The following is a 24265-nucleotide window of genomic DNA, read 5'->3' as shown; positions in this document are numbered from 1 at the left end:
TGATGTTACAGAAGGATTTGGTCTCCTAATTTCATTTGACTTATCAAATTGGCGCTAACCACTTAGACAAAGTCGCAGAACATATACCATAGATTGTTTCTTTTTTTTACCTCAAGTTGGTTTGATTGGAATAATAAAACACAAATGTCTCATTACTCCTTGTCCTTTTGGCTCTGGAATGAGAAAAGAAGAGGGGTAAGCATTTTCGTTTTTGGTCTGAATGCCTATCTAAGTTTTATCCAAAAGGAAATTTTCATAGCACCTAGAAGATATGTGTGCCCCTATTTACCTTAATAAATCGAAAAAAGAATGAACCTTGAAAGCAAAAGTTGTATATTCGTAACAAAATAAAATAAAAAACTTTAGGACAATCGCGGGGCAAAGTGGAGAAGCTCATAGAGAATTTAGAGCTTTTTAATTTACTTCCTGTCCAACACTTCATCTGTTTAGACGAATGTTCTAGGCTTATGTTAACACTTGTCATACATTAACAAACTGCCCATCGATTTAAACCAAACGATGGCTGCAAAACTAATTCTGAACCGATCAATTTTCTCATGAATGTCGTCGAATTCATCTTTCACATCAAATTTTAAAGGCTTGCGGTTCACACGGGAACTGCGATCTCTGAATAGAAATAGTTTCAGCAGGTTGGAGAAAAAAGCTAACACTAATCATAAAACATTCTTTACCAAAGATTGAGCTGATACTAAAATGCTGACTGGCATCCAATCTGGATAATTTCTGGCATTAACTTTGATATATTTAGTGTCAATGTAAGTACTGGAATTTACTAGAATTAACTTTGTTGGAAAGACTCAAAGCCCTCCAGATTGTTAGTTACGAGAAAGGGTTAACTCCAAAAGAGGAAGGCAAAGATTATTGGTTCTTCTTTTGGTTGACGGGAAAGTTCTCTTCAGGTTGCTTTTGCCAAAAATAGTTGGAAGCTTCTATCCAGCCAGGATGGACCAGAAACTTCTTCTCCTGCAGTGCCCAACGTGACTTCTCCGTTCCCGCATCTGTTGAGACCACGTGTGTGACTGATGGATCAAGTTCTGTTGCACATGTGGCTCCCAACTGCTCTGCCATCCTCCAGAGATGGTGATTCTCAGCCTGGAATCTGGTGGGAAAAACCCGACTGAATACTATTTTACACCCCTTCAAAACTTCCTTCCGAACTCTTTTCACCACCTGATCAGGAAAGATAGTTTAATACTATTAAATTTCATTTCTGGGACATTAATTTGTGGCTTCACTACCGAAATCAACAAATTTTATTCATAAAGCTTATTTAGGCACACTAGGACAAAGAGAAACCCAAACTGCAAACAATTTTAGTGCTCAAATAAATGACACAAATTACAGCGTTCAGGTCACTCCAGCATTGAACTCTGATTTGGAGCCACCAACAGTCTTAAGACCAGAAAAAGACTTAATGACATATAAAAATAGATGTTTTTAACATACAAAAATAAATAGATTTAACACTTGACAGTATTCAAACATTAATAAAAACAAACAACAGTTAACAGCATTTGGACACTAATAAAAAAACAAACTTAAACACTTAATGACATTCAGCTCCATTAAGATTTAAGCCAAATTCAGGTTTATTCTGATTTTAGACAAAAAACAAAGACCACCTTAGTTTCAAAAATAATAGAAAAGAAAGGGTCAGCATAAGAGTTAGTTCAGTTGCTGTAAGAATTTCTTACCTGTCTCACATCTCTGCCAGAAAAGTCATCCCCAAGTTCCTATAAGAAGGTTCCCAAATAACTAAGCAAGAAAACAAAACAAGTACTAAAAATTGAATCAGTAAAGATTCAGGACCAAGACCCACCGGATCAAAGAACATACTGTGTATCCGCTGGAGAACTTTAAGAACGGTTGCAAGCGCCCCATCAGGCTCACTTTCGTCACTCTTCAACTCAGAAAGAGATTTACAATTGAAGCCAAATTGACGGCAACTTGAAGCAAAGAAATGGTATCTTTCCATCAGTATCAAGTTGTCTTTGTGCTTCTGCCATACCTAGAATAATAGAAAGTAACAAATGTAGCTGGCTTTATTAATTACCACAACAATGTGACAGCTCATGCATTCCCTGATTAAGTAATTTGCAGGTTCAAATATCGTGTATACAGCATATGGAGTCGTAGTATAATTTACTAATATGATATATAAAAAAACATATATTAGGTAAATATATGCTCCAGAGTCTAGACATTAATAACAAACATATCTAGCTTTTCTTTTTCCTTTCCCTTTTTTTGTAGGCAAGCATGAATCACATAATCCTACTAAGAAGCGCATAGCAAAAAGTTGAAGCAGCTCTAGTACAGAAGAAGTATACAAAAAGCAAGTATATCTAGTTTTATGAATGTTAAAAATTGATGCCACAGCTCTGAAACACTCGAGAGTTTTACATCTCTTTTAACCCCACATGTTTCTATCCATGTGTTTCTATCACACCATAAAAAGGGGGTTCTTTTCAAACAAAACTCTCTTCAAGATCAACAGAAAATAACATAATTTGGAAAAGAAGATTCTGATGGAACAAAAATGAAAGAAGTTTCAGGCATTATGATTCCACCCAAAACAAATAATAGCAATTTTTAAATGGAAATAAGTGCCAAACAACTTTGCTGATTTGCATAATATCCACCTACACCATTGGGAAGCTGTATTATACAAATTAGTGGAAATATTTGTTAAAACCATAAGTGTTCCTGAATCTCCTTGTCATGGTGTGGTCAAATTTTTTAAGTCAAATTAAAATTTAGAAGCAAAAATGTAGGTTTCTCACCTAGCTTCTCTATTCCATCCCTAAAAGAACTCCAAATTAGAGATATTAAATGCACCTGCAGGAATTTCTGTAGTTCCTTATCAGATTTGCGAAGCCAGAATATTCTTGGATGCAAAATATGGAGCTTCTTCATGTAGTTACTTTGTTCCATATCCAATCTTAAAAAGAACTCCAAAATTGAATTGTATAATCTAAGAGGATGTGAATGAAGCCCTCAATCAGACAAAACAAATTCTAGTTCTCTATCACGATTGTAGAAAGTGCAAACAAATAACCAAAGTGCAAGTTACTAAAACGCAAAAACCTAGAATACACGCATCCAAGTTTAACAAGGTGATATCTCTCTGATGTTGAGTGACTACAAATGGAATATCTATCTTTACCAATAACATGATCTTTGACTATTACAGTTCCGAACATCTGAAATGACCCTTCAAAACAGATCACATATAGCTGGTATAACTACTTGAGTTTAAAGCCAAGCAACATCTTCTCTTTTCCAAAATTTCAAGAATTCCCTTCAGGTTCCAGCTCAACCTATTTGAACTTCACGGTCCATAAGTTTAAATGTTAATTCTCCAAGAAATGCCACATGTCCTTCCAGAAGACATGTAGAGTAATAAATGCTACTGACTTTAGAGAGCGCAAACTGCTTGCATCTTTGCAAGTAGAATATTAACTTCTTACTATGGCTTGTATCCCAGTGCATTAGCCTTCACTACCAACTTCACAAATATTGTAAGATCAAATTTGAAATTAAAAGAGGCTGGACCAGAAGCATAGGACCATCATGGGCAAGAAAAACACCTGCTTCAGAAATGAAAAGTGGCATGCAGTGAGTGGGTGACCAAGGCCAGCTGGCCATAAACTCAAAAAGTTAATTTGATAGGAAAATCTCAGCAAAAAAACTGCTAAAACGCTCCTCAATTTCAAAAAGGGAAGTTCTATTCCCTAAAGATTAAGATTTATCTCCACTTCTTGTGTAGCTTTAGTGACTATCATCCAACTAGGGTTTTGATCCCTTCTCAGCACCCCCCTCTATCTATATCATATTACTCTTTTCTTATTAAAGGAAATCCTCTTTTATCCTTATTTTCTGTCTAATTTGATAAATTTATAATTAACATAATTCTGGACGAACAATTCAACTTTTCATCTGTTGAATAATTCAAGCATCGACCAAGAGTTGTATGCACCCGTCATTTTGAAGAGTACAATTAAACATTGAAAAATAGATACAGAATATTATTTCCATCTAATAGATTTTACTTTGAAATTCACTTGACATTGTAAACTTCTACAGCATGTGTACAGTAGGTTCTACGTACAGAGGAGCTCAGTCACATGCATGGTGAGTTGTCTAAGATTCTAGTCTCAGGAGAAAGTGGGAGAGCTTCAGAGGAGATAGGGTGGATTTGGAGAATCTAACAGTGATCAAAGAAGAATCTTGCAAGGAGCTTGAGATTTAATCTCTAATGATTTCTCAATTATGCAAATGAAGAAAGGACTCTCTTTTGTAGATACTCAAAGTGTACTTGCCGTTGTCTTTACAGAAACATTAAACCGACTAGCATTGACATGTACACCATGAAAATCAGAAGGCTGCTCTTTATTATCCTCTCTTCATGAGAGAGGATAACTGAAGCAAAGGATCCCCTCCTACTTTAACCTCCTAGAATCTATGTCCCAAAGTCATCCTAGTCAACTCAGAGGAGTGATGTGAATGTATCCTTTATTCAACATCCATCCTAGTTTCCATGTCTCAAGGGCAACTGAGAACCTTGAGTTCTCACCAAAGAGGTGGGCATCTAAAGCCCCCACACCACCTTCTCATGGTGTAAGATGAAGATGAAAACATGGAGATGTAGGACAAAGTCTCATATGTCATAATTCTATCAATCTCAAGATGATAGAGCTCAGTAACTCATGATTAATCCATGTGTTTAGGACTTAATGCCATGCTAGTTGATAAGGATATATTAGTTGATGTGGGGAGGCAAAATGAGAAGAAGCCAACAAGGTTAAACACAATGGCTTCAACAAAAAAAAAGGTGATGAAAAATAAAGGATGACATTTTACACAAGGAAAAAGAAGACTTTCATTTTAAAATAACAATTAGTATCATATAGATGTAAACCATATAGAGCATCAGCAAAAGAAAGATACTAGGGTCAGAAGACCGCAGATGTACTAACCGATTCTGTATCATCAAGGATCAAAACAGCACTTTCTTGCCCCAACACCACATCAAGACCCTTTTGATGTCTCTGGGTACAATCAGCTTGTGAAATCACTCTAGAACTGAAGTACACTCTCTCAGGGTCAAGCAGCTTTGCCATTTCCAAAGCATAGGAGCGTTCACCCATCGTATAAATGTACATCTCAAACATTTTACTTGCCTCTTTCAGAAAAGTGTGTACATAGGGCCTCAACTTTGTCAGCATGTGCATGGTATTCAACATGAATAGGTTGCCTTTCAAACCACCTATTCATGTCAAGATTTAGTATCCCATAAAGGATAAAAAGTACATAAAGTCAATAAAATGTACAGCACATCGAAGAAAATTAAATAATGCAAACAAACTTAAGGGATTATAAGCGACAGCAATAACATGACCAAGGAAGACAAAAGATTACACATTTTCCACATCAAGATGAAATCTAAAACATGTTTGGTGGCTAATCAATTTGATGAGGGCCTTTAACAGATACATAGGATTCAATGAAACAAAGAAACAATCCAAAGAACTATGTAAAGAAGCATGAAGAATCAAGAGAATCAAATTGAACTACAGTAAACAGAAAAAAATAAAAAAAAATAAAAAAGAAGAGGGGGGGGAGGTTGCAACAGAATACAGTGGCATCAGGGCATACTATGTAAATGATATGATTTCATTTCATTTTTTATTTTATTAATTGTTTATTTTAATTAGCACTAGAAACCATTGATCAGTTTCTTTATAGCATTTGAAGTGAGTTTGACATAGTTGGTAGTTTAAGGTAAACTTTTGTTATAGACAATTTTTCCAAATTTTGTCCTTGCTCAAGACTCAAACCTGAAATCTCCACATCCTTGCACCGACCCCTTGCCACTAGAGTCAGGCCACAAGTTTGTATGTATAGAAATAAACATTTGACTACTAAAGTACAAAAGTGAACCCAGGGAAGGATGAGATATCCTTGAGAAGCTTTTTAAATTTTCCTGAAAGAAAGTAAAAGTAAGATGTATGAATCTATTAAGGATGAAAAGTCCTTCAAAAAGGATAATTCACATAAGCATATAAACAACAGGAATACAGAACAGAAATCAGTTGCCAACCCTAAGGTTAACTGCACCAAAAGTGAAGAGGGCATAAGATCCTGAATAAAGTCAACGAATGAAGAAGCCTCTCTCTTGGCCTGCTAATCTGGTTACTAATTTGTCAGTATAGACTTTCATGAGAAGAAGCAACCAGACACCCTAGTGAGGACCACAATATTATGCATACAATGATCATATATTCATGATTCTCTCCAACCACAGGCCACCTAAGATACCCCTGTCACCACATCCTCCTCCACCGAGATATTGGAGACACCAAACCTTTTGCAATTGTTAAACCCTCAAGTAAAGCAAATATCTCTTTTCAAAAGATGGTCCAATACTGGCTCCTTTGATCACAGTGCATAGTGTTGTCTATGCAAATTCATAGAGGAATTAGCCAATCACATTCTAATCCATCGCATGAAGGTAGTTATAGCTTGTGGAGCCTATTTCCCATGTTTGACATTTCTGGAGTCCTCCAATAGATGATGAAGGATTTAATGCTTGAATAACATGGAGGTTTCATGGGCAAGAGCCACTGGTATGTTATACAATATGGAAAGGTTGGAATTGAAGAAGTTTCTAAGGCTGAGAGAAATTAAGAGTTGGCAGAAAAGAACATTTCCCTTAAAACTTGGTATTCTGGCCTGTGATCCTAAATGAGTTTGAAGACATACAGTTTTGAAGTATCAGCAAGTGGAAAAGCCAACTTGGCTTGTACATCCACCACCAATTTCCAATCCTACAAATAATGTTATAATGAACACCCAGAAATTCTTTGGCAACTAACATCCAAAAGAGATGTGAGAGTGGATTTTTTTTCCCACAATTAAATTATCAATCTAAACAATCCACAAGATCACTAGTAGATGCAACCTCCCCCACCCGCCAATAGGGCCCTCCATTTGGGATTCCTACAACAATTGCAAAAAGAAATAACTAGCATATCCAACTCCACTTTTGGAAACACCTTTTTTTTTTCCTTTTTTTTTTTTCTTTTTTTTTTTTTGAGGCAAGTAGAATATTATAAAAGCACCTAAAAAAATGGGCCACCCACATACACAAGGAATATGCAAAGTGCACCAGAGTGGTATATAAAACAGAAATAAACAATGTCATAATTCAGCCTAGCTCATATCCAAACAATAAATGAAATCCAAAAAGGAGGAATGAGAATCCTCCCTCCCATCTCAGTTGGCAAAGAAAAAGGTTTAGGGAAGTGGTCTTTGAACGGTAACTTCAAATGCTCGATGCCTTCATAAGTCATATTCCTCTCTTTCTATATACATCAAAATAAGCATAAAAGAACCATCCTCCACTTCTTTCTGCGTCTCTTTCCCACATAACTACCATGATACCCAAGCAAGAGATCCACAACTGCTTTAGGGAGAAGTGAAAACGCACCTCAAATAGAATAGAGAGAGAGAACAATAAAGACCACAATGTACTTTCCCACTTAGAATGAATGAGGATGTGATTGGTTGTTTCCTCTTTCTGTTTGGACATACATTCACTAGAGAATGCCCCCTTAGTCATAAGTTGATTAATAGTAAGAATTTTCCCCCATGTAGCCTCTCACCCAAAGAAACACACTTTAGAAGGAGTTGAAACCTAAATTTCATTGAAGGGGAAAGAAATAGAGTTTCCCAAGCATAGAGAAAGATAAAAGGAATTCATAGAGAAAATACCCTTCTTGGCTGCTATCCTTCAAAATCATTCTCAAGGGACCTAATACTCAAACTTAGGAGCCTCAAAATCCATGGGAATCATTGGATCATCCTCCTTCTCCCTTACTGACAAAAGGAGGAGAAGGAGAAGAGGCCATCCCCAACCAAAATTGAAGAGTTATCAAAAACAACCATACATATGATACACTAACAGTCACTACTGCTGTCTGCAAGCTTTCATTTTGAAACACCACAGACACTTCCTTCACTGTAGTGATCTCCTTCCCCAAGGTTCCATATTTCACCAATAAGGAGTCTCCACCTTGGCCTGAATTTAGAGGACCCCCAGAAGAAGTCTTTAAAGAAGCCCCATCAATCTCACCACCAAAACGAAAAGCCCTCCTCTTAAGGCCACTCAGCTCACCCATACAAACAATTAGGGAGTCTCTCCACCTAGTAGGCCAAAAGTCTTTAATCTGGTCCTTTAATGAGATGTTAACTGGGAGAGGCCCAATGCTAGGTTTGGCTGAGGCCTTGCCTTCACAGGATCCACAAATTTCACTCACCAACCCATGAGAGGAATGGGTTGGACAACACTAGGTTGGGTCCCTTTTCCTTTCAAAGGCTCATTCTTCGAAAAGAATTTGAAAATGGATAGGACAGGACTCTAAGGTAGCTGCAGGTTCCACATGTTTTTCCTTTACAACTGTGTCAGAAAAGGCCATGCTTCTCTGATCCTCCTCCCTACACTCACACCAACAGGTGAGCCCCCCTCTTTTATCTTACTAAAAACAGTACTATTATATTGGATGTTGGATGCTCAACACAACATACCAGAGTTTATACAGTACACATACCATCTTCGTCTATCAGCTACAAATAACTCTTCACTATGCCTCGTGCCTTAAGGAACATGATTGTTCATGGTAATATTATACATTATAGTTACATAGTTTTTACTGAATATGTTAGAAAGTTGTTGGGATTGATGAGGAGAGGAAGATGCGAGGAGGCAGAAGTTCGTTGGCAGTGGACTCCAAGTCCTTTGAAATCTCTGTGGATGTGTTTGGGGAGAAGCTTAAGGGGATCATTGTGGAAAGAAGCAGAGGTTTTACATCGTGGATCAGGTTTGGGAGCCTTAGTTTGTGTTGTCTGCTGAAAGGAGTGGAGGCTTGTTGTAGGGGTGAGTTCGCTAAGAGGTTTGTTAAAAGTTGGGAGGATGGAGGTAGGAAGTTTAAACTGGAACGTCGTGCAAATGAGGAAGGCAGGTTCTTATTGTGCTATGTGGTTGACTCAGAAGCAAAGAAATATTGTTTAGTGTTCCCTGAGGGGAAAGGCATTATGGGAGGTTGGGCCTTGTTGACTGAAAAGCTCCGCTCTCTTGGAGTATTGACACGTGATGAGCCCAGAGGAGTCTTTGATTTCTTTAGGACAGAGAGTAGAGTTGGGGCTCCTGAGGGGAAGGCGAAAAATTCCTATGCTGATGCAGTGAAATCAAGAGCGAGAAGATTAGGGAAAGCAATGTAGCTATAGTTGGGGGAAAAAGATGTGCTAAGCGGAAGGGAGTTGTTGGACCGGTGTCTAGTTGGGAGATAGGGAGAGTCTCCCGTGTTGGCTCCAGACTTGTCCGCTTTGGGCAGTCGGGGAAGGTTTCACTGGAACCTTAAAGAAGGGGTGATGTTTGAGAGGCTGGGGGGTCCTTTCATACTTATCGAGTTTGAGAATAAAGCAGAGTCAGAAAAAGTGTTATTAAAAGGGCTTCGTTGTTTTAAGGAAACGTTTTTGCACTTGGAAAGGTGGGACCCAAAAGTGGGGTGTTTTCAAAATTGTGAGTGAGTTTTTTTTTTTTTTTTTGGTGAGAGTAGTGGGTTTACCGCTGCACTTTTGGAGTCGAGAAGTGTTTAGAAGGATTGGGGAAGGCTGTGGGGGGTTTGCTACAGTGGATGAAGACACTGCTGCTTTTAAGGAGCTTCAATGGGCTAGAATATTAGTGAAATCTGAGGGATTAAAGTGGCCAATCTCTTTGCAAGTGGTAGTTGGCTCTTCTTGTTTTTCTATTCAACTGTGGTGAGAGGTGCAACCAAGGGTGTCGAAAGTTGCTCTAGTGTTCAAAAGTGGGATGGGAAAGGAGCAGGAGGTTAGGGATGATGGAGGGGGTGGCTCATGTGCCGATTGTAATGTGGAGCAGGTACAGACTCAATGGTAGTCTGCAAAGGTTGTTGTGACGTGCGAAGTTGGAGAAGCTTGTTGCAGAAAGGACAGGGAGGTTGTTACCTTTGACTTTGTGTCGGCAAGAGGGGCAGAGGACGAAGGGGTCAAAGGAAGGGTGTCTTCTAATTGGGAGGAGGTCTCAGTTGAAGGGCCTTTAGCCCAAGGTAGTAGTTTTTTGGGCCGAGTAATGGAGTTGGATGTGGAGAGGAGGCCCAACTGTTCTGAGGAGGGCCAAACTAGCGGCGCTTCAAAAGACCCATTGGAAGTGGGTCGGCCCATGTCTGAGTTTTTAAAAGGTCCAACGATGGTGGGCCGATCCTCTGCTAAAGCCTTAAAAAGGGCTAGGGCTCGCGGGGGCCTTCGAGACGCTAACTGCAGGAGGCCAGACGGGGATGATTTTGGCATCCAGATGGGGTCGCCTCCACCGGTGCCAAATCATGCAGAGATTACCGACGAAGCTTTGTTGGAGGAGGCCTCCAGGTACACAAATTATCCTCCTTGTTCTCTATTCTCTTTGGGGAAGTTGGATTTCTCTTCTTCTTCTACTCCTTCTGGGCAAGATGGGGCAATCATCACCACTGATGGGGGATCCGAACGGGGTTGTGTTTCAGAAGCAGTTGGGGTAGCAGGTTTGGGCCCTTTAAGGGTGATTTTGGCGGATAAGAGGGAGGCAGAGATTTCTCGTTTATCGAGTAAGGCTCAAGGGGCTGTCGAGGAGGTGACAGAGGATGTTTCAGAAAAGGTAATACAAGAGGTTGTGGAGGAGAGGGACGAAGCGGGTGATCCTAGCTAGTATTCCAGTTGCTTGGCTAAGTCTAGTCGCTGCTTAGGAATGCCAACGGAGGGATTCGAAGGGGAGATTTTGATATTGCTGAAAAGGATGAAAGAGAGGAAAGATCAGAAGGGGAAGTTGGATGGTAGGAAAAGGAAAAAATTGGAGTCATCAAAGTTTGAAAGGGAGTTGAGAAAGCTGGAATATACTGTGAATTATTTTGGAGGAGAATGAGAAGGGAGGGGTAGTTTTTGCAAGTCTAGATGAAGATTCGTTTGCTTTCCTGGAATGTAAGAGGGGCTAATAACAATGACAAGAGTAAGGTGATTAAAGCCTTGATAAAGAAAAATAAGGTAGATTTGGTTTGCTAGAAGAGATAACTTGGAGCCAAAAATCTAGGGAAGTGTGGCTGAAAGAGGGTGACAGAAATACGAGTTTCTTTCACAAGATGGTCAATGCTCATAGAAGAAGGAATAATGTGGACGAAATTAGGATTAATGGTGTTTGGCTTTTGGAGGAGAATGAAATCAAGGAAGGGGTGGTGGTCAATGCTTTTCGGTCTTTGCTGTCCAATCCGGGAGACTCGCGTCCTTCTTTATCCGGGTTGCAGTGTGAGACTTTGGAGAATTTGGATGTTTTTGCTTTGGAGGTGTCATTCACGGAAGAGGAGGTGCTTGGTGTGCAGTTGGGATGTAATGGGGACAAAGCTCCAGGGCCTGATGGCTTCTCTATGGCTTTCTGGCAATTTGCTTAGGACTTTGTGAAGGATGATGTGATAAGTTTTTTCAGGGAATTCTATGAACACGGTAAATTTGTTAAAAGTCTAAATGCAACTTCTCTAGTTTTAATCCCAAAAAAAGCGAGGGCTGAAGATTTAAGGGATTTTAGGCCTATAAGTTTGTTGGAAAGTCTGTACAAGTGGCTGGCCAAGTTTTTAGCCAATAGGCTAAAAAAAGGTGATTGGAAAGGTGGTCTCTAAGGCCCAAAGGGCTTTTGTGGAGAGAAGACAAATCCTAGATGCAGTGCTAATAGCTAATAAAGCCATTGATTCAATCCTGAAGATTAATGAGAATGGTATTTTGTGCAAACTTGACATAGAGAAGACATACGACAATGTGGACTGGTCTTTTCTTCTCAGTTATGCAGAAAATGGGTTTTGGGGAGAATGGATTGGGTGGATCAAGTGGTGCATTTCCAGTGCAAGCTTCTCTGTGTTGGTTAATGGCACCTCTATTGGTTTCTTTCAAAGCTCAAGGGGATTGAGGCAGGGCGATCCACTTTCGCCTTATTTATTTGTGATTGCTATGGAGGTGTTTAGATGTTTTCTTAAAGGGCTGTGGATGGAGGTTTTTTGTCGGGTTGTAGGGTGAAGGGTTGGAGTGAAGAAGGGGTTCAGATTTCTCATTTGTTGTTTGCTGATGATACCTTGGTGATCTGCCAAGCTTCTCAAGATCATTTGACCTATCTTAGTTGATTACTTATGTGGTTTGAGGTCATGTCGGGGTTGAGAATAAACCTGGAAAAGAGTGAACTAATTCCAGTAGGTAGGGTGAAGAATATTGATGATCTTGCTTTGGATTTTGGTTGTAGACTGGGTAGTCTACCGTCCACTTATTTGGGCCGTCCTTTGGGTGCTCCGTTTAAGTCGGTGACAGTGTGGGATGGAGTGAAACAGCGATTCCGTAGAAGGTTGGCTATGTGAAAGAGACAATACATATCCAAGGGAGGGAGGTCGACTCTAATTCGAAGCACTTTGTCGAATTTACCCATTTATTTTATGTCCTTGTTGCACTTGCCAAGCTCAGTTAGATAGAGACTAGAACAAATTCAAAAGGATTTCCTTTGGGGAGATGGTAATTTGGAGCGAAAGCCACATTTAGTAAGAAGGGAGTTGGTGTGCTTAAGGAGAAAGGGGGTTTGAGGGTCAAATGTCTATCCAATCTCAATAAGGCTCTTTTTTGTAAATGGAATTGGCATTTCGCAAATGAGAGAGAGGCCTTGTGGAATCAAGTGATTAGAGGGAAGTATGGGGAAGAAAGAGGGGGATGGTGCTCTCGGGAAGTGAGAGAGGCGCATGGTGTGGGGCTTTGAAAAGGAATAAGGATGAACTAGGATTTTGTGGGCTCTAGGATTTTATTCATTGTAGGTAATGGGCGGAGGGTGAGATTTTGGAAGGATAGATGGTGCGGGGATTCCCCTTTGTGTGTGTCATTCCCTTCCTTGTTTGCTTTATCTGTTGATAAGGAAGCGTGGGTAGCGGATATTTGGGACTCCTTGGCTGAGGAGGGTTGGGGGGGTTGGAATCCCTATTTTTCAAGAGCCTTCAATGATTGAGAGGTGGAAGAGGCGAAAAGATTCTTGGAGTGGCTTCATGGGAAGAGAGTGCATGGAGATGTGGATGATATGGTGCTTTGGACTGAAACAAAGAGTGAAAATTTCTTGGTCAAGTCCCTCTACCTTGTTCTAGAAGAAGGTTGCCCTTCTTTGTTTCCTTCTAGCTGCATTTGGAATGTGTGGGTGCAGCCCAAGATTAGCTTTTTTGCGTGGGAGGCTATGTGGGGCAAAGCCTTAACCCTGGATCTTATTCAGAAAAGAGGATGGGCCTTGGCAACTAGATTTTTTATGTGCCTTGAGAAAGAGGAGATCATAGACCATCTTTTTCTACATTGTACAAAAACAAGAGTCTTATGGGATCTGCCCTTTAATTTGTTTGGGGTGTCATGGGTGCTGCCTTCATCAATTAGAGAAACTCTCCTTAGTTGGCATGGTTCTTTTGTGGGCAAAAAGCGCAAGAAGGCGTGTAGAGCAGCTCCTCTCTTCATTTTTTGGACGGTTTCAAAGGCGAGAAATAAATTGGCCTTCAAGGATGATATGTTGTCAATCCAGAGACTCAAATACTCTTTTGTTCTTTCTCTTTGGTCAGAGGCCAAGTTGTTTACAGTTGATTACCCTCTAACTATAGTTAATTTTATTGATTGGTTGGGTTCTAACTAAGGTTGTTTGTTGGGCCAGCTGGGTGTTTTTCTTCTTTTTTGGCCGTTTTGGCGGTGGGTGTATAGGTATTGTATACCTTGAGTCGCTTTTTTGACGCCTCTTTTTATATTAGATTTTTTCTTACCTATCAAAAAAAAAAATTACACATTATAATTGTATATGATATGGTCTCTACAAGCATAAGTAACAAATTTCAACTTCCCCACAACAGATATATCCTAAATTTGATAGAGCATGCAATATGCCATCAACAAATCCTAAGCATTTCCTTATAACCTCAAAAGAAAAATAAGGAATAAAAAGAAAAAATTGGAATCTTATCTATCGAACATCTCCCAAAGATATGAAACTATAACTAGGTAGTTGGGCTTTACTCATGCTAAAAAAGTTCTAGTTGCTCTACAAAGATTTTTTTTGTTAGCTCCCTTCCACATATAGAATTAAGTTATGGGCCCCATGGCATGAACAAGAAACGGTAGACTCTGGAGAAACATAAACAATTGAAATTGGAAAATTGGTTATTCTATGAGGCATAATGACATAAACTGGTAAACAGATCATACCTTGCAAAGGATCCGTTTGGTTCTTTAAATACAGCTCCTCTGGTGTTATATCTAAAAGCCGAGTTGAGTTAAGAAGTGTGTGATCTAAATCAAGAACCAAGTAAAGCTTTTTATGGCGTAACAAATTCTTCAAGTCTGTGTCACGTAATCGAGCAATTTCATCACTTCCAAGCCTCAAATCCTGAAAACGAAGATTAGTCTCCACACATTACCAATTCAATAAAAACAAGTAGAGAACCAACTATATACAAGATTTTGTGAATAGAAGCGACAGCAAAAGCTCTTACAAATTCTTCATATATCTCAATGGATGCCATAGAATTTCCAAAATGGTTCATATCTCTCGTCTACCACAAGGAAAATTGACAGTTTTTTCTCCATGTGTGTGTGTGTAGCTAGAAAATCTAAGTTCAGTATTTTATTTAGGGTAGATTCAACAGAAATGAAATATTGCCACAAAATACTGATTCCCTCTCTCTCTTGCTCATTTTAAGAAAATATCTGATTGCTCCTTTCAGATATTAGGGGAAGAAAAAAAATATGGACAATGAACTCAAATTCCCACTTCCACTGTTTCAAAATAGTTCAGAGAAAAATATACCTTATGTATGTACCCAAATGCTACACCAGAACCACCTTCCATCTTCTGCCCACAACGTATACACAATTCTCTAAAAACGCCAGGATGTGTGCATGTATCCTTTGTGAGGGTTACTTCTGCACGTAATGTAAGTTAAGACAACTGATTCCATCCAAAGTACAAAAAACCTTAGTTAAAAGATCTGCAGTGGTGGACAGTACAGATGTTAGATTAACACCCTAGTTATTGCTTTAGAAGATTTAAAATTGGTTTGTACTTGAGATGACACAGGAATATTGTGTTTTCTAGTATGCAGAAAAAAGTGCACGCCTACCATTTAGAAAATAAACAAAAAATGTGTGTATTGATAAGTAAAAGTGTGTGCATGTGTCTGAACACATGTCCTTTTCTCTATGTTTTCATCTACTTGACACATTATTATTTTCTTTTATTAGAGACTTAACACATTATTTTGCAAGTAATAAATTAATTTTTATCAAGAAAATCTAACTATGTTAAGATTAAATCCTTGTATCACTATATAGATGTGACTATTATACAAGATGCCTAAAGAAAATCTTTAAATCAAGAAAAATTCCCAAACCATCTGAAATGTTTGTGCAAGCATTTGGACTCAAGGAGAACAAGAGATCTAGATACAGAATTAATCAGGAAAACTGATTCCATGAAGGATTTATGCATTATTCAGCTTAGCCTCCATTTCTTTGGGTGTAAATTGAAGGCCAAAAATTCAATCAAGTATAATATTATACTCCTTTCAAGTTGGGTTATGATGGAAAATTGCTTAGTGTGGCTTTGCCTCAACTATGAATTAATTGGGAGAAAAGGCTTTCCCTTCTTGCCCTAAGTCATTTTTTGTTTATTCTTCACAGGCTGCCCATAAAGGCTAATGCAGCCAGCATTTTCTCTATCATCATTTGTTTCCTTCATTCAACCTACTACCACCCAAGCAGATCAAACCAACAGCCAAAACCAACATCACCATTTTTCTACACGAATCACCACTATCTCCACTTTATCACCATTACCACCAGCATCACCATCAACTTCTACTTCATCACCCTCAGCACCAAATCTAATCAATAAGCACCCACCAAATCAAATTCGATGCCACCTCTAAAATCCTAATCAACTAGGCAGCTGGGAAAAGGAAAAGAAGAAAGATTTTATTTTCTAGAAGGTCCTATCCTTGTCTAAGAAGCAAGAACAGGACAAGAAGATGCATGTGATTTGCTAGAAGGTGGTGCACTCACCTAAAAAGCAAGAGGCACAGGTATTAGAAGCTTGGTATTTGGGTGGAGAGTAATGCTGTGGAAGTTCAACAAGATGCAAGGGGTGGTATTTAGGTGAGGCAAGGGGGCTCTTTGGATGGGGAATCATAGGAAGCTATTAGGAGGGAATGGGATGTTTTTGCCAAAGTAAACCCTTGAGGCCTAGCGCAAGTAGTAAACGATTGGGGTTGGCTTATGGGAGGTTCTAGGTTCAAGTTCTAATTGGGACAAATTGAAAAAAGATAATAATAATAATAATACCTATCAAAAAGAAATGTTTTCACTAAGTACAATAGCTATTATCAAGAGGATGGTAAGACAGTGAAGTTTTGACATGATGCATAGTGGTAGTGATCAAATGGTTGAGAATTCACTTCATAGAGTTGTTTCCCAAATGATAGAGAGGGCATGGAACCTCAATTGATAGATGTTGTTGGAACTGGCTATAATTGGTTTAAAAATATTGTAATTAATTTGTATGGTTGAATATTTTATTTCTTTCCTCCATTTCCTCACTAGAAATCTGCCTATAATTGGGATCCTTATCTAGTCCTAAAATAGCTATAACCTAGTCAACCGTGTATCTACATAATTTGTACTCACCCCTTTTGGGAATTAGCACAGTGAGAAATTATTCATTCCTTCATGGTATCAAAGCAAGTAATAATTCCACTCTATGTCATCATAGGCCTTCATTACCATTCTTTTTCTTTAGCCTTTTTTGCCAATTGTTGTACTTACCCTTCATTGTTGAGCCTTATATTAGTCCCGTTTTCCTCCAGTTTGAATCCACCATCTTCTCTTCTCAAATCATAGAAATTCCCAACAATGATTAGATATCTCCAAAACTATGTATTGGAAACTTTCATGGAAAGCCCCAATATGGGAACAAGGGAATCAATACAAGAGGAGGAAATCAAGCAACAAAAACTAGACAAGCACATCATAGCACAGTTGTGGAAGAATCCCAAGAAATAGGTTTTCTTAGTAAGAGCGATGTAGAAAAACTAAAAAGAATGTTGAATTGCTTGAAAATCACAATCCAAGTTCTACACCAACTTCAGATTGTTCCTCAAAGGCTCAATCGGGTAATATTCATAAAATCAATGTCTTTGATTGTTTTTCCAACACCTGAATCAGATTATTTTCCACTTGCTCCACATGTTTTGAAGAACAAAAAATAAAGATTTGTCGATGAATCTTTTTCCTCTATAGTTGATCAAGGCACAATCAAAATCAACCCCACATTGTCTCTAAAATCCGTGTTGCATGTTCCCCATCTTTCCTATAACCTTTTGTCTATAGCAAAAATTACTAAAGCTTTGAATTTTTCCGTCACATTCGCTTCTTCTAGTTGTAATTTTCAACACTCTATAATAGAAAGGACAATTGGACATGTTAAAGAAAAGATAGATTATACCACATCGATGCTAATTAGAAGATTGGTGTTTTAAGAGCTCAAGATTTGATCTCTACCCCTTCTCCAAAAGTTGATTAGGTTTTGTTTTGGCATAAACATCTAGGACATCCTCCATTTCCATGGTTGAAAAAGGTGTTTCCGTCTTTGTTTGAAAAAATGATTGTCTTGATTTTCATGGTGGAGCGTGTGTTCTTGCTAAGCACCATCAAGTCTCATTTCCAATAAAAAAATCCTAAATGCCTTTCTATATTTAATTTGATTCATTCAAATGTTAGGGATCCTTCTCGTGTTCCAAATAATTCAGGTTCTGATCCACTTGGGTTTATCTCTTGAAATCAAAATCTTAGACCTTATTTGGCAACTATTTTTGGAGACAATTTTTTGTTCTCCAAAATAAATAAATAAAAAACCATGTTTGACAACTACAAAACATAAAACAATTTTTTGCTCTTAAAAATAGAAAACAAGATGTTTTCAGATAACAAATTTTAGTTATTTTCAATTGCGTTCACTTATTCTTTGAGAGTTATTTAAAAATAACAATTATACAAATATAGAGAATGATTAAAGATAAAGCACTACAAATAAAAGTTACTTTTAAAACATAAAAAACAAGTTAAGAATATTTCAAGTTCCCAAACAAACTTTTATTCTACAAAACATAAGAGAATAGTTATCAAAAGTTATTTTTTACAACTATTTTCGAAAATGCTTCCCAAGAAGAGCCTTAGGTCTCCACTATCTTTCCTATCTTTCATAAACTCATTTGTACGCAATTTGAAGTCAATATACAAACACTCAATTCCAACAACGGGAAAGAATAATTTAATAATGACTTGATCGCATATCTTCAAAATGAAGACCTTGTTTATCAATCATCATGTGTTGATACTCCTCAACAAAATGGAATTGTTAAGAGGAAAAAATAGGCATTTAGTAGAGGTTGTCAGGTCCATTCTATTCCAAATGAAAGTTCCAAAAATCTATTGGGGCGAAGCCATCCTAACAACCACCTAGTTGATAAATTCCAAGTTTTCAAGGCATTGGTTCTCTTCCCCCAAAAATATTTGGGTATGTTTCCTTTGTTCATGTTTTTTTATAGGTAAACAAAGCAAATATATTAAAAGCGCTTGGAAAAGGCGCATAGAGGTTTCCTTTGTTCATGTTCATAACCACTTAAGAAGCAAACTTGATCCAAAGGCCTTCAAATGCATTTTCTTAGGGTATTCTCACGCACAAAAGGGATATGAATGTTACCATCCTCCCACCAAAAAGAAATACATCACAATGGATGTTACCTTCATTGAAAACAAGCCTTATTTCTCTAAAACCGATCTTTAGGAGGAGAGTAACAAGATTATGGAAGATAGATGGTGAGATTCTAATCATGTTTTAGAGGAGTATTCTGATTCTAGTTAGGTTCTAGAGCAGGATTTTAGTCACATTTTAGATCGAGTTTTACCTATTACCATTTATTATCATTTGTCTAACCTTCCTAATCATTCTCCCTCTCATCCTACTCCTTTTGAGAGTGAACCAATCCAAAAAAAGAAAAATCAACCTAAAATTTTGTCCATTGAAACTGAATAGAGCCCAAGTTCCTCAAGTCCTGACAAAAGCATGAATTCCTCAAAACCCACATTGCAGATTCAATCACTTAAGACTGAGTGCAAGAGACTTTAAGCACCTAATTTCAATGTGTATTTCAAGAGTAAAAAACCAGCAATACCCACATATGTTCCAATCTATAAAGCTGTGACAAGTAATGGACATGTTAATCCTAGTCTTGATACTAATAGTGATTTATATTTGCCTATTGCTCTAAGGAAAGGAATTAGAACATGCACCCAACATCCTATCTCAAATTTTGTGTCCTTAAAAAGACTTTTATCGAAATACTGTGCCTTTGTCACTCATTTGTCCTCTAATGAAACTCCCAAAACAATCCAAGAGACCTTAAATAGTAAACCATGGAAATATGCTATGAGTGAAGAACTACAAGCCTTGGAAAAAAATAAAACTTAGGAAGTTGTGGAATTGCCTAAAGGGAAGGAAACAATAGATGTAGGTGGATCTATAACTTCAAATACAAGGCTGATGGAACCACATAGAGGTACAAAGCAAAGCTAGTTGCTAAAGGCCACACTCAAACATATGATATAGATTACCAAGAAACCTTCGCACTAGTAGCAAAGATAAACACTATCATAATTTTATTATCTTTGGCTACTAACTTTGATTGGCCTCTGCAATAATTTGATGTAAAGAATGTCTTGCTCCATGGAGATCTAGAGGAGGAGGCATGGATGTTCCCCCTGGATTCATACACAAATCTTGGACTAACAAAGTGTGTAGACTTGAAAATGGGCCCCAACAATCCCCAAGAACTTAGTATGAAAGATTCGCGAAGTCAATGGTATAGAGGGGTTATTGTCAAAGAGAAGGTCATCACACACTATTCTTCAAAACATTCCTCTCTTGATATCATTGTTACCGATAATAATTTGGAACAGATTGGAGAATCAAAGTCACATCTAGCAAAGGAATTCGAGATCAAGACTTGGGTAGTCTAAAGTACCATTTGGAAATCGAAGTTGCTAGATCAAAAAAGGAAACTTTTATTTTTCAACAAAAGTATATGCAAGATCTACTCAAAGAAACTAGCACACTGAGGTGCAAATTACTAATACCCCAATCAAACCATAAGTCAGGGGAAAAGAATGAAGAACCTAGGGTTGAACAAGGCATTTACCAAAGAATGCTAGGAAAACTAATTTATTTATCACACACTAGACCTAATATAGCAAATATTGCAAGTGTGGTGAGTCAATTTATGCATTCTCTACTTAAGTCTCATATGGAGGCTATGTATAGAATTGTCAGGTATTTGAAGAGAACCTAGGCAGCATAATAAAGTTTCAAAAGAATGATGATTTCAAGTTGGAGACCTATATTAATGCAGATTGGCCAGATTGAACAGTGGATAGAAGATCAACTACAGGGTATTGCACATTTCGAAGAGGAACTTTAGTCACTTAGAGAAGCAAAAAACAACCTGTTGTGACCAAATCTAGTGTAGAAGTTGAGTTTAGAGTTATGGCTCAACATATTTGTAAGCAACCATGGCTGAACATTACACTCACAGATCTTAAGATGAAGATAAAAGGGTCGATAATGATGTATTGTAACAAGAAGGTAGATATAAATATAGTTTATAACCTAGTCCATCATGATCACACCAAACATGTGGAAGTGGATTAACACTTCATAAAAGAGAAAGTGGATGTGAGACAAATTTATATACCATAAGTCTCCCTAAATAGACAGCTAGCAAACATCCTCACCAAAGGTTTACCAAATCTGGTTTTCCATCAAATCTTAAAAAAGCTAGGAATGCATGACATCTTTGCACCTACTTGAGGCGGAGTATTGGAAAATTGGACGAATTACGTCCATATCTTATTTGCACCTGTTTCATATGCTCTCACTCTCATATGAGAGGTCTTAGCTAAAGAAGAAAAAAAATTATTAAAGAAAAAGGACAAGGATGCAATGAATGATAGTTATCCTTGAGAAGAAAATAAAATAAAATAAAAAGGAAAACAAGACCCTAATTTTAAATGTACCTCAGCTAAAGTCCAACATAGCCAGCTACAAAGCCACCACCCCTAATTAGGGCAAGCAGGCTGCCCTTCGTCCAAAGAGATGGAGGTATAGTGAATTCTTGCAAATTTATTGGTCACTATGAAGCTGAAGGGGTATTCACTTTCTTAGAAACCATCCTTTTTCTATGGGTACTTATCAGAAACCGTAGATAATGTTGTTAGTGTTGTAAACAAATAACATATTGTACTTCTAAGAAAATGTTGTACTAAAGCTTAAAAATGATGCACTCCACATATTACTACCAATTAGGGAAGGTTGTACAAGAAATAAATTATAAATTACTAAGTTTGAAAAGTACATAACAACCATCAGTAAGCTACTGTATTGCTTATGCTCTCTACATATAATCCTACAAGGAGAGGAGAAATCAAAGAAGGGACAAACAATAAAATTTCACCTAGATTTTGCTCTAGGGATCCATCTGAAGTTGACCCTGGATGCTCCTCTATGCTTTCAAACTCCTCTACCTTCTGCCTTTTAACCCTGCAAATCAATTCGCAATTTGAAGATCAAAAGCAACGATAATATCTTAAGTGAAACAATAATATTTTAATAACAGGTCTATACACCCAACACTGAACCTCTTGTACTCAGAATCAGATTCATCCTCAGCTTCCTGCTCCGGTGAAACGTCAGAAGAATCAGAATCTAGTTCTGCATCAAGATATGCAGCAAATCCATCGCTGCTTGATGAGTGTACAGGAGAATCAGTCACAAGACTCATCTGAAAAACAGGAAAGAACTAAAGACTCAATAATAGAGCACTTCTCATAAAAAATAGCATTACAATATAAAAATATATATATAAATTTATAGCAAAAGCACAATGATTTTCCATCCAACAAGAAACCCTCGTGACTACTTGAACCACTGAGGCAGTGAAGAAAAGAGCTCCGGTACAGGGTTCAAAGTATCGGCGAGTCTTGCTGCGACGAGTGCTATACCAGATACGAACTTATGCACAAACTCGGCACTGAATAGGTGAAACTCGGTTGAATGGCCGAGATTCCGACTTAACTCGGTCGACTCGATTAAGTTTCAGAAAATTTTCGACTCAATACGGAGATTCCCTCTTTCTTTCCGATCACAACAAAAAATCAGAAAATTTTCAGAAAAATCAGAGATTCCCTTCAAAAGCAAACACATTTCAACCCATCAATCCCATCATATCAAACCCAACCCGTGACCCTTTTGGAATTCTATATGAGGAGAAACCACCAAAGGACGAGGGCACGATTTAGGGTTTACTTACCTCATCACAAATCGAGCATCGCCGGAATGTAGGAGCTTTGGTGCCGAGGTGGTGACTCGTCAAGTGGACAGATTCCGTCACCGGCGACGTCAGCAACCCCACAGATGGATTGCTCTCCCTCCCCGGCGTATGTCTTGCACAGTTGCAACCGCAGGTGATGTCGTGGGCGCGGGTGGGACCGTGGGAACTCAAATTGGTAAGGTATAAACAAGGAAGAAAGTTTCCATTTTTTTCGCGGAAATTTCGCCGAAATTTCGGGTTTCGGTGGCCGGCGATACGAAAGAGGGGGGCGAAATGTCGACGGGAGAAATTTCGCCAAATTTCTGTTAAAATCGGCGAAAAAATCACCGAAACATGGCTGCAAGCAAAAAATCGGTGAAATTTCGGTTTGTATCGCCGATTTTTCGGGAAATTTCCCGATATTTCCTATCAGTCCAGCCCGCGCACAGGATACAAAATCTGTCCAATTTTTATTTTTTAAAAAAAAAAAAAACATAAGATGTTCCTTAGTAATCTGATCATGACTTGCAGGCAAAGGTTGTTTTTCAGCCTGGCTCAAAAATCGCGGATTTAGGGTTCGTGAAATTTAAATCCAATGGCACAAAAGCAAAGCGACCCTAGAACAGATCAGAAAACACAGGGAGAAAAAAAAAAAAAGCAATTTTTTTGGTTTTCCTTGAGGGTTTTGCATGGATTTTCTCGGAAATCAAACGATGATGAATTTTCTCGGAAATCAAACGAGGATGAATTTTCCCGGAAATCGAATGGGGGATGGATTTTCCCGGAAATTGAATGGGGGATGGATTTTCTTGGGAATCAAACAGGGGTTGCAAAAAAAAAAAAAGTAATAAATGATTCGATTAGAACCTGCGAGGATTGAGAGTGAAAGAGCAAATTGGGGCCGATTCTCTCGTCCGGAGGGCAGCTTCAGCCAAGGGCTTTTTGATGCCTGAGTGAGAGAAGCGGGTCGTCAGCAAAAGGCTTTTCGGATGGGTGGCCTTTTGATTTTTTTAAAATTTAGTAGAGATAAAAAAAAAAAAAAAAAATGGAAACAAATCATGACTCGATGGTGATGGTCCAAACTGAATTTGGATGTGATCCAACGATACAAAGTGAACCCCAACAGCTATGCGATAATATATACAAATTATTGGTATTTAATAAAATCAAGTTAATATATATAAATTATTTGTATTTAATAAAATCAAATTTTTTATGAAGCTTGATAATGAATGCGTAATTATAAAATTCATATTTTTTATTGACCCATATAATATAATTGCATATAATATCGCAAATCATATAATATATATATCAAATTATTCAACAAAATAAATTTAAATTATCTATTATACTTCTAATTATATTGTTATGAGGTTTTTTTTTTACATTTTTATGAGTTTTGATCAATTTTTTGCCTATCAAAATTTTTTTTCCAAAGTATCGATCGATATTTCTCCGATATATCCGATATATCCGTAAAATCAAGTTACCGATATATCCGTGATTACCGATATTTTCATCTTTGGGTATAAAATTGCATTTATATGGATTTATAGGGATGGTATGAGATGGGATTTAATTTCCTATATTATGTAATTTATTTTATTTTATAATATTGAATTGGTTTACAATAAAATAATAATTTTATATGTAGCATAAGATTTAATGGTAATAATTCGAATAATGTAAAATACATTTATATGGTATATTTTATAATATGAATAATATTACAGCAT

The 24265-nt window shown here is 37.7% G+C and overlaps 1 protein-coding gene across 2 annotated transcripts; it reads right to left on the bottom strand.

Moving 5' to 3' along the window:
• Positions 1-704: 704 nt before the first annotated feature.
• LOC100852833 (RNA polymerase II C-terminal domain phosphatase-like 4) lies at positions 705-23524 on the bottom strand. Of its 2 annotated transcripts, none has more exons than XM_059740881.1 (10): positions 23394-23524; positions 22527-22884; positions 21856-21998; positions 21672-21757; positions 14918-15033; positions 14317-14497; positions 5001-5290; positions 1841-2029; positions 1716-1754; positions 705-1191 (listed from the first exon to the last, which is right to left on the bottom strand). In XM_059740881.1, exons 3-10 carry the CDS (start codon positions 21996-21998, stop codon positions 880-882), a joined length of 1356 nt encoding a protein of 451 aa, XP_059596864.1. In that variant the 5' UTR covers positions 22527-22884; positions 23394-23524; the 3' UTR covers positions 705-879. The 2 variants fall into 2 exon arrangements, with proteins under 2 accessions (XP_059596864.1, XP_059596863.1); XM_059740880.1 differs by having other exon boundaries at positions 22527-22985; positions 23394-23522.
• Between the last annotated feature and the right edge of the window lie 741 nt (positions 23525-24265).

The sequence above is a fragment of the Vitis vinifera genome, chromosome 11, assembly GCF_030704535.1.
Source record: "Vitis vinifera cultivar Pinot Noir 40024 chromosome 11, ASM3070453v1".
Taxonomy (NCBI): Eukaryota; Viridiplantae; Streptophyta; class Magnoliopsida; order Vitales; family Vitaceae; genus Vitis; species Vitis vinifera.
This window is presented reverse-complemented; position numbering and strand designations above follow the sequence as displayed.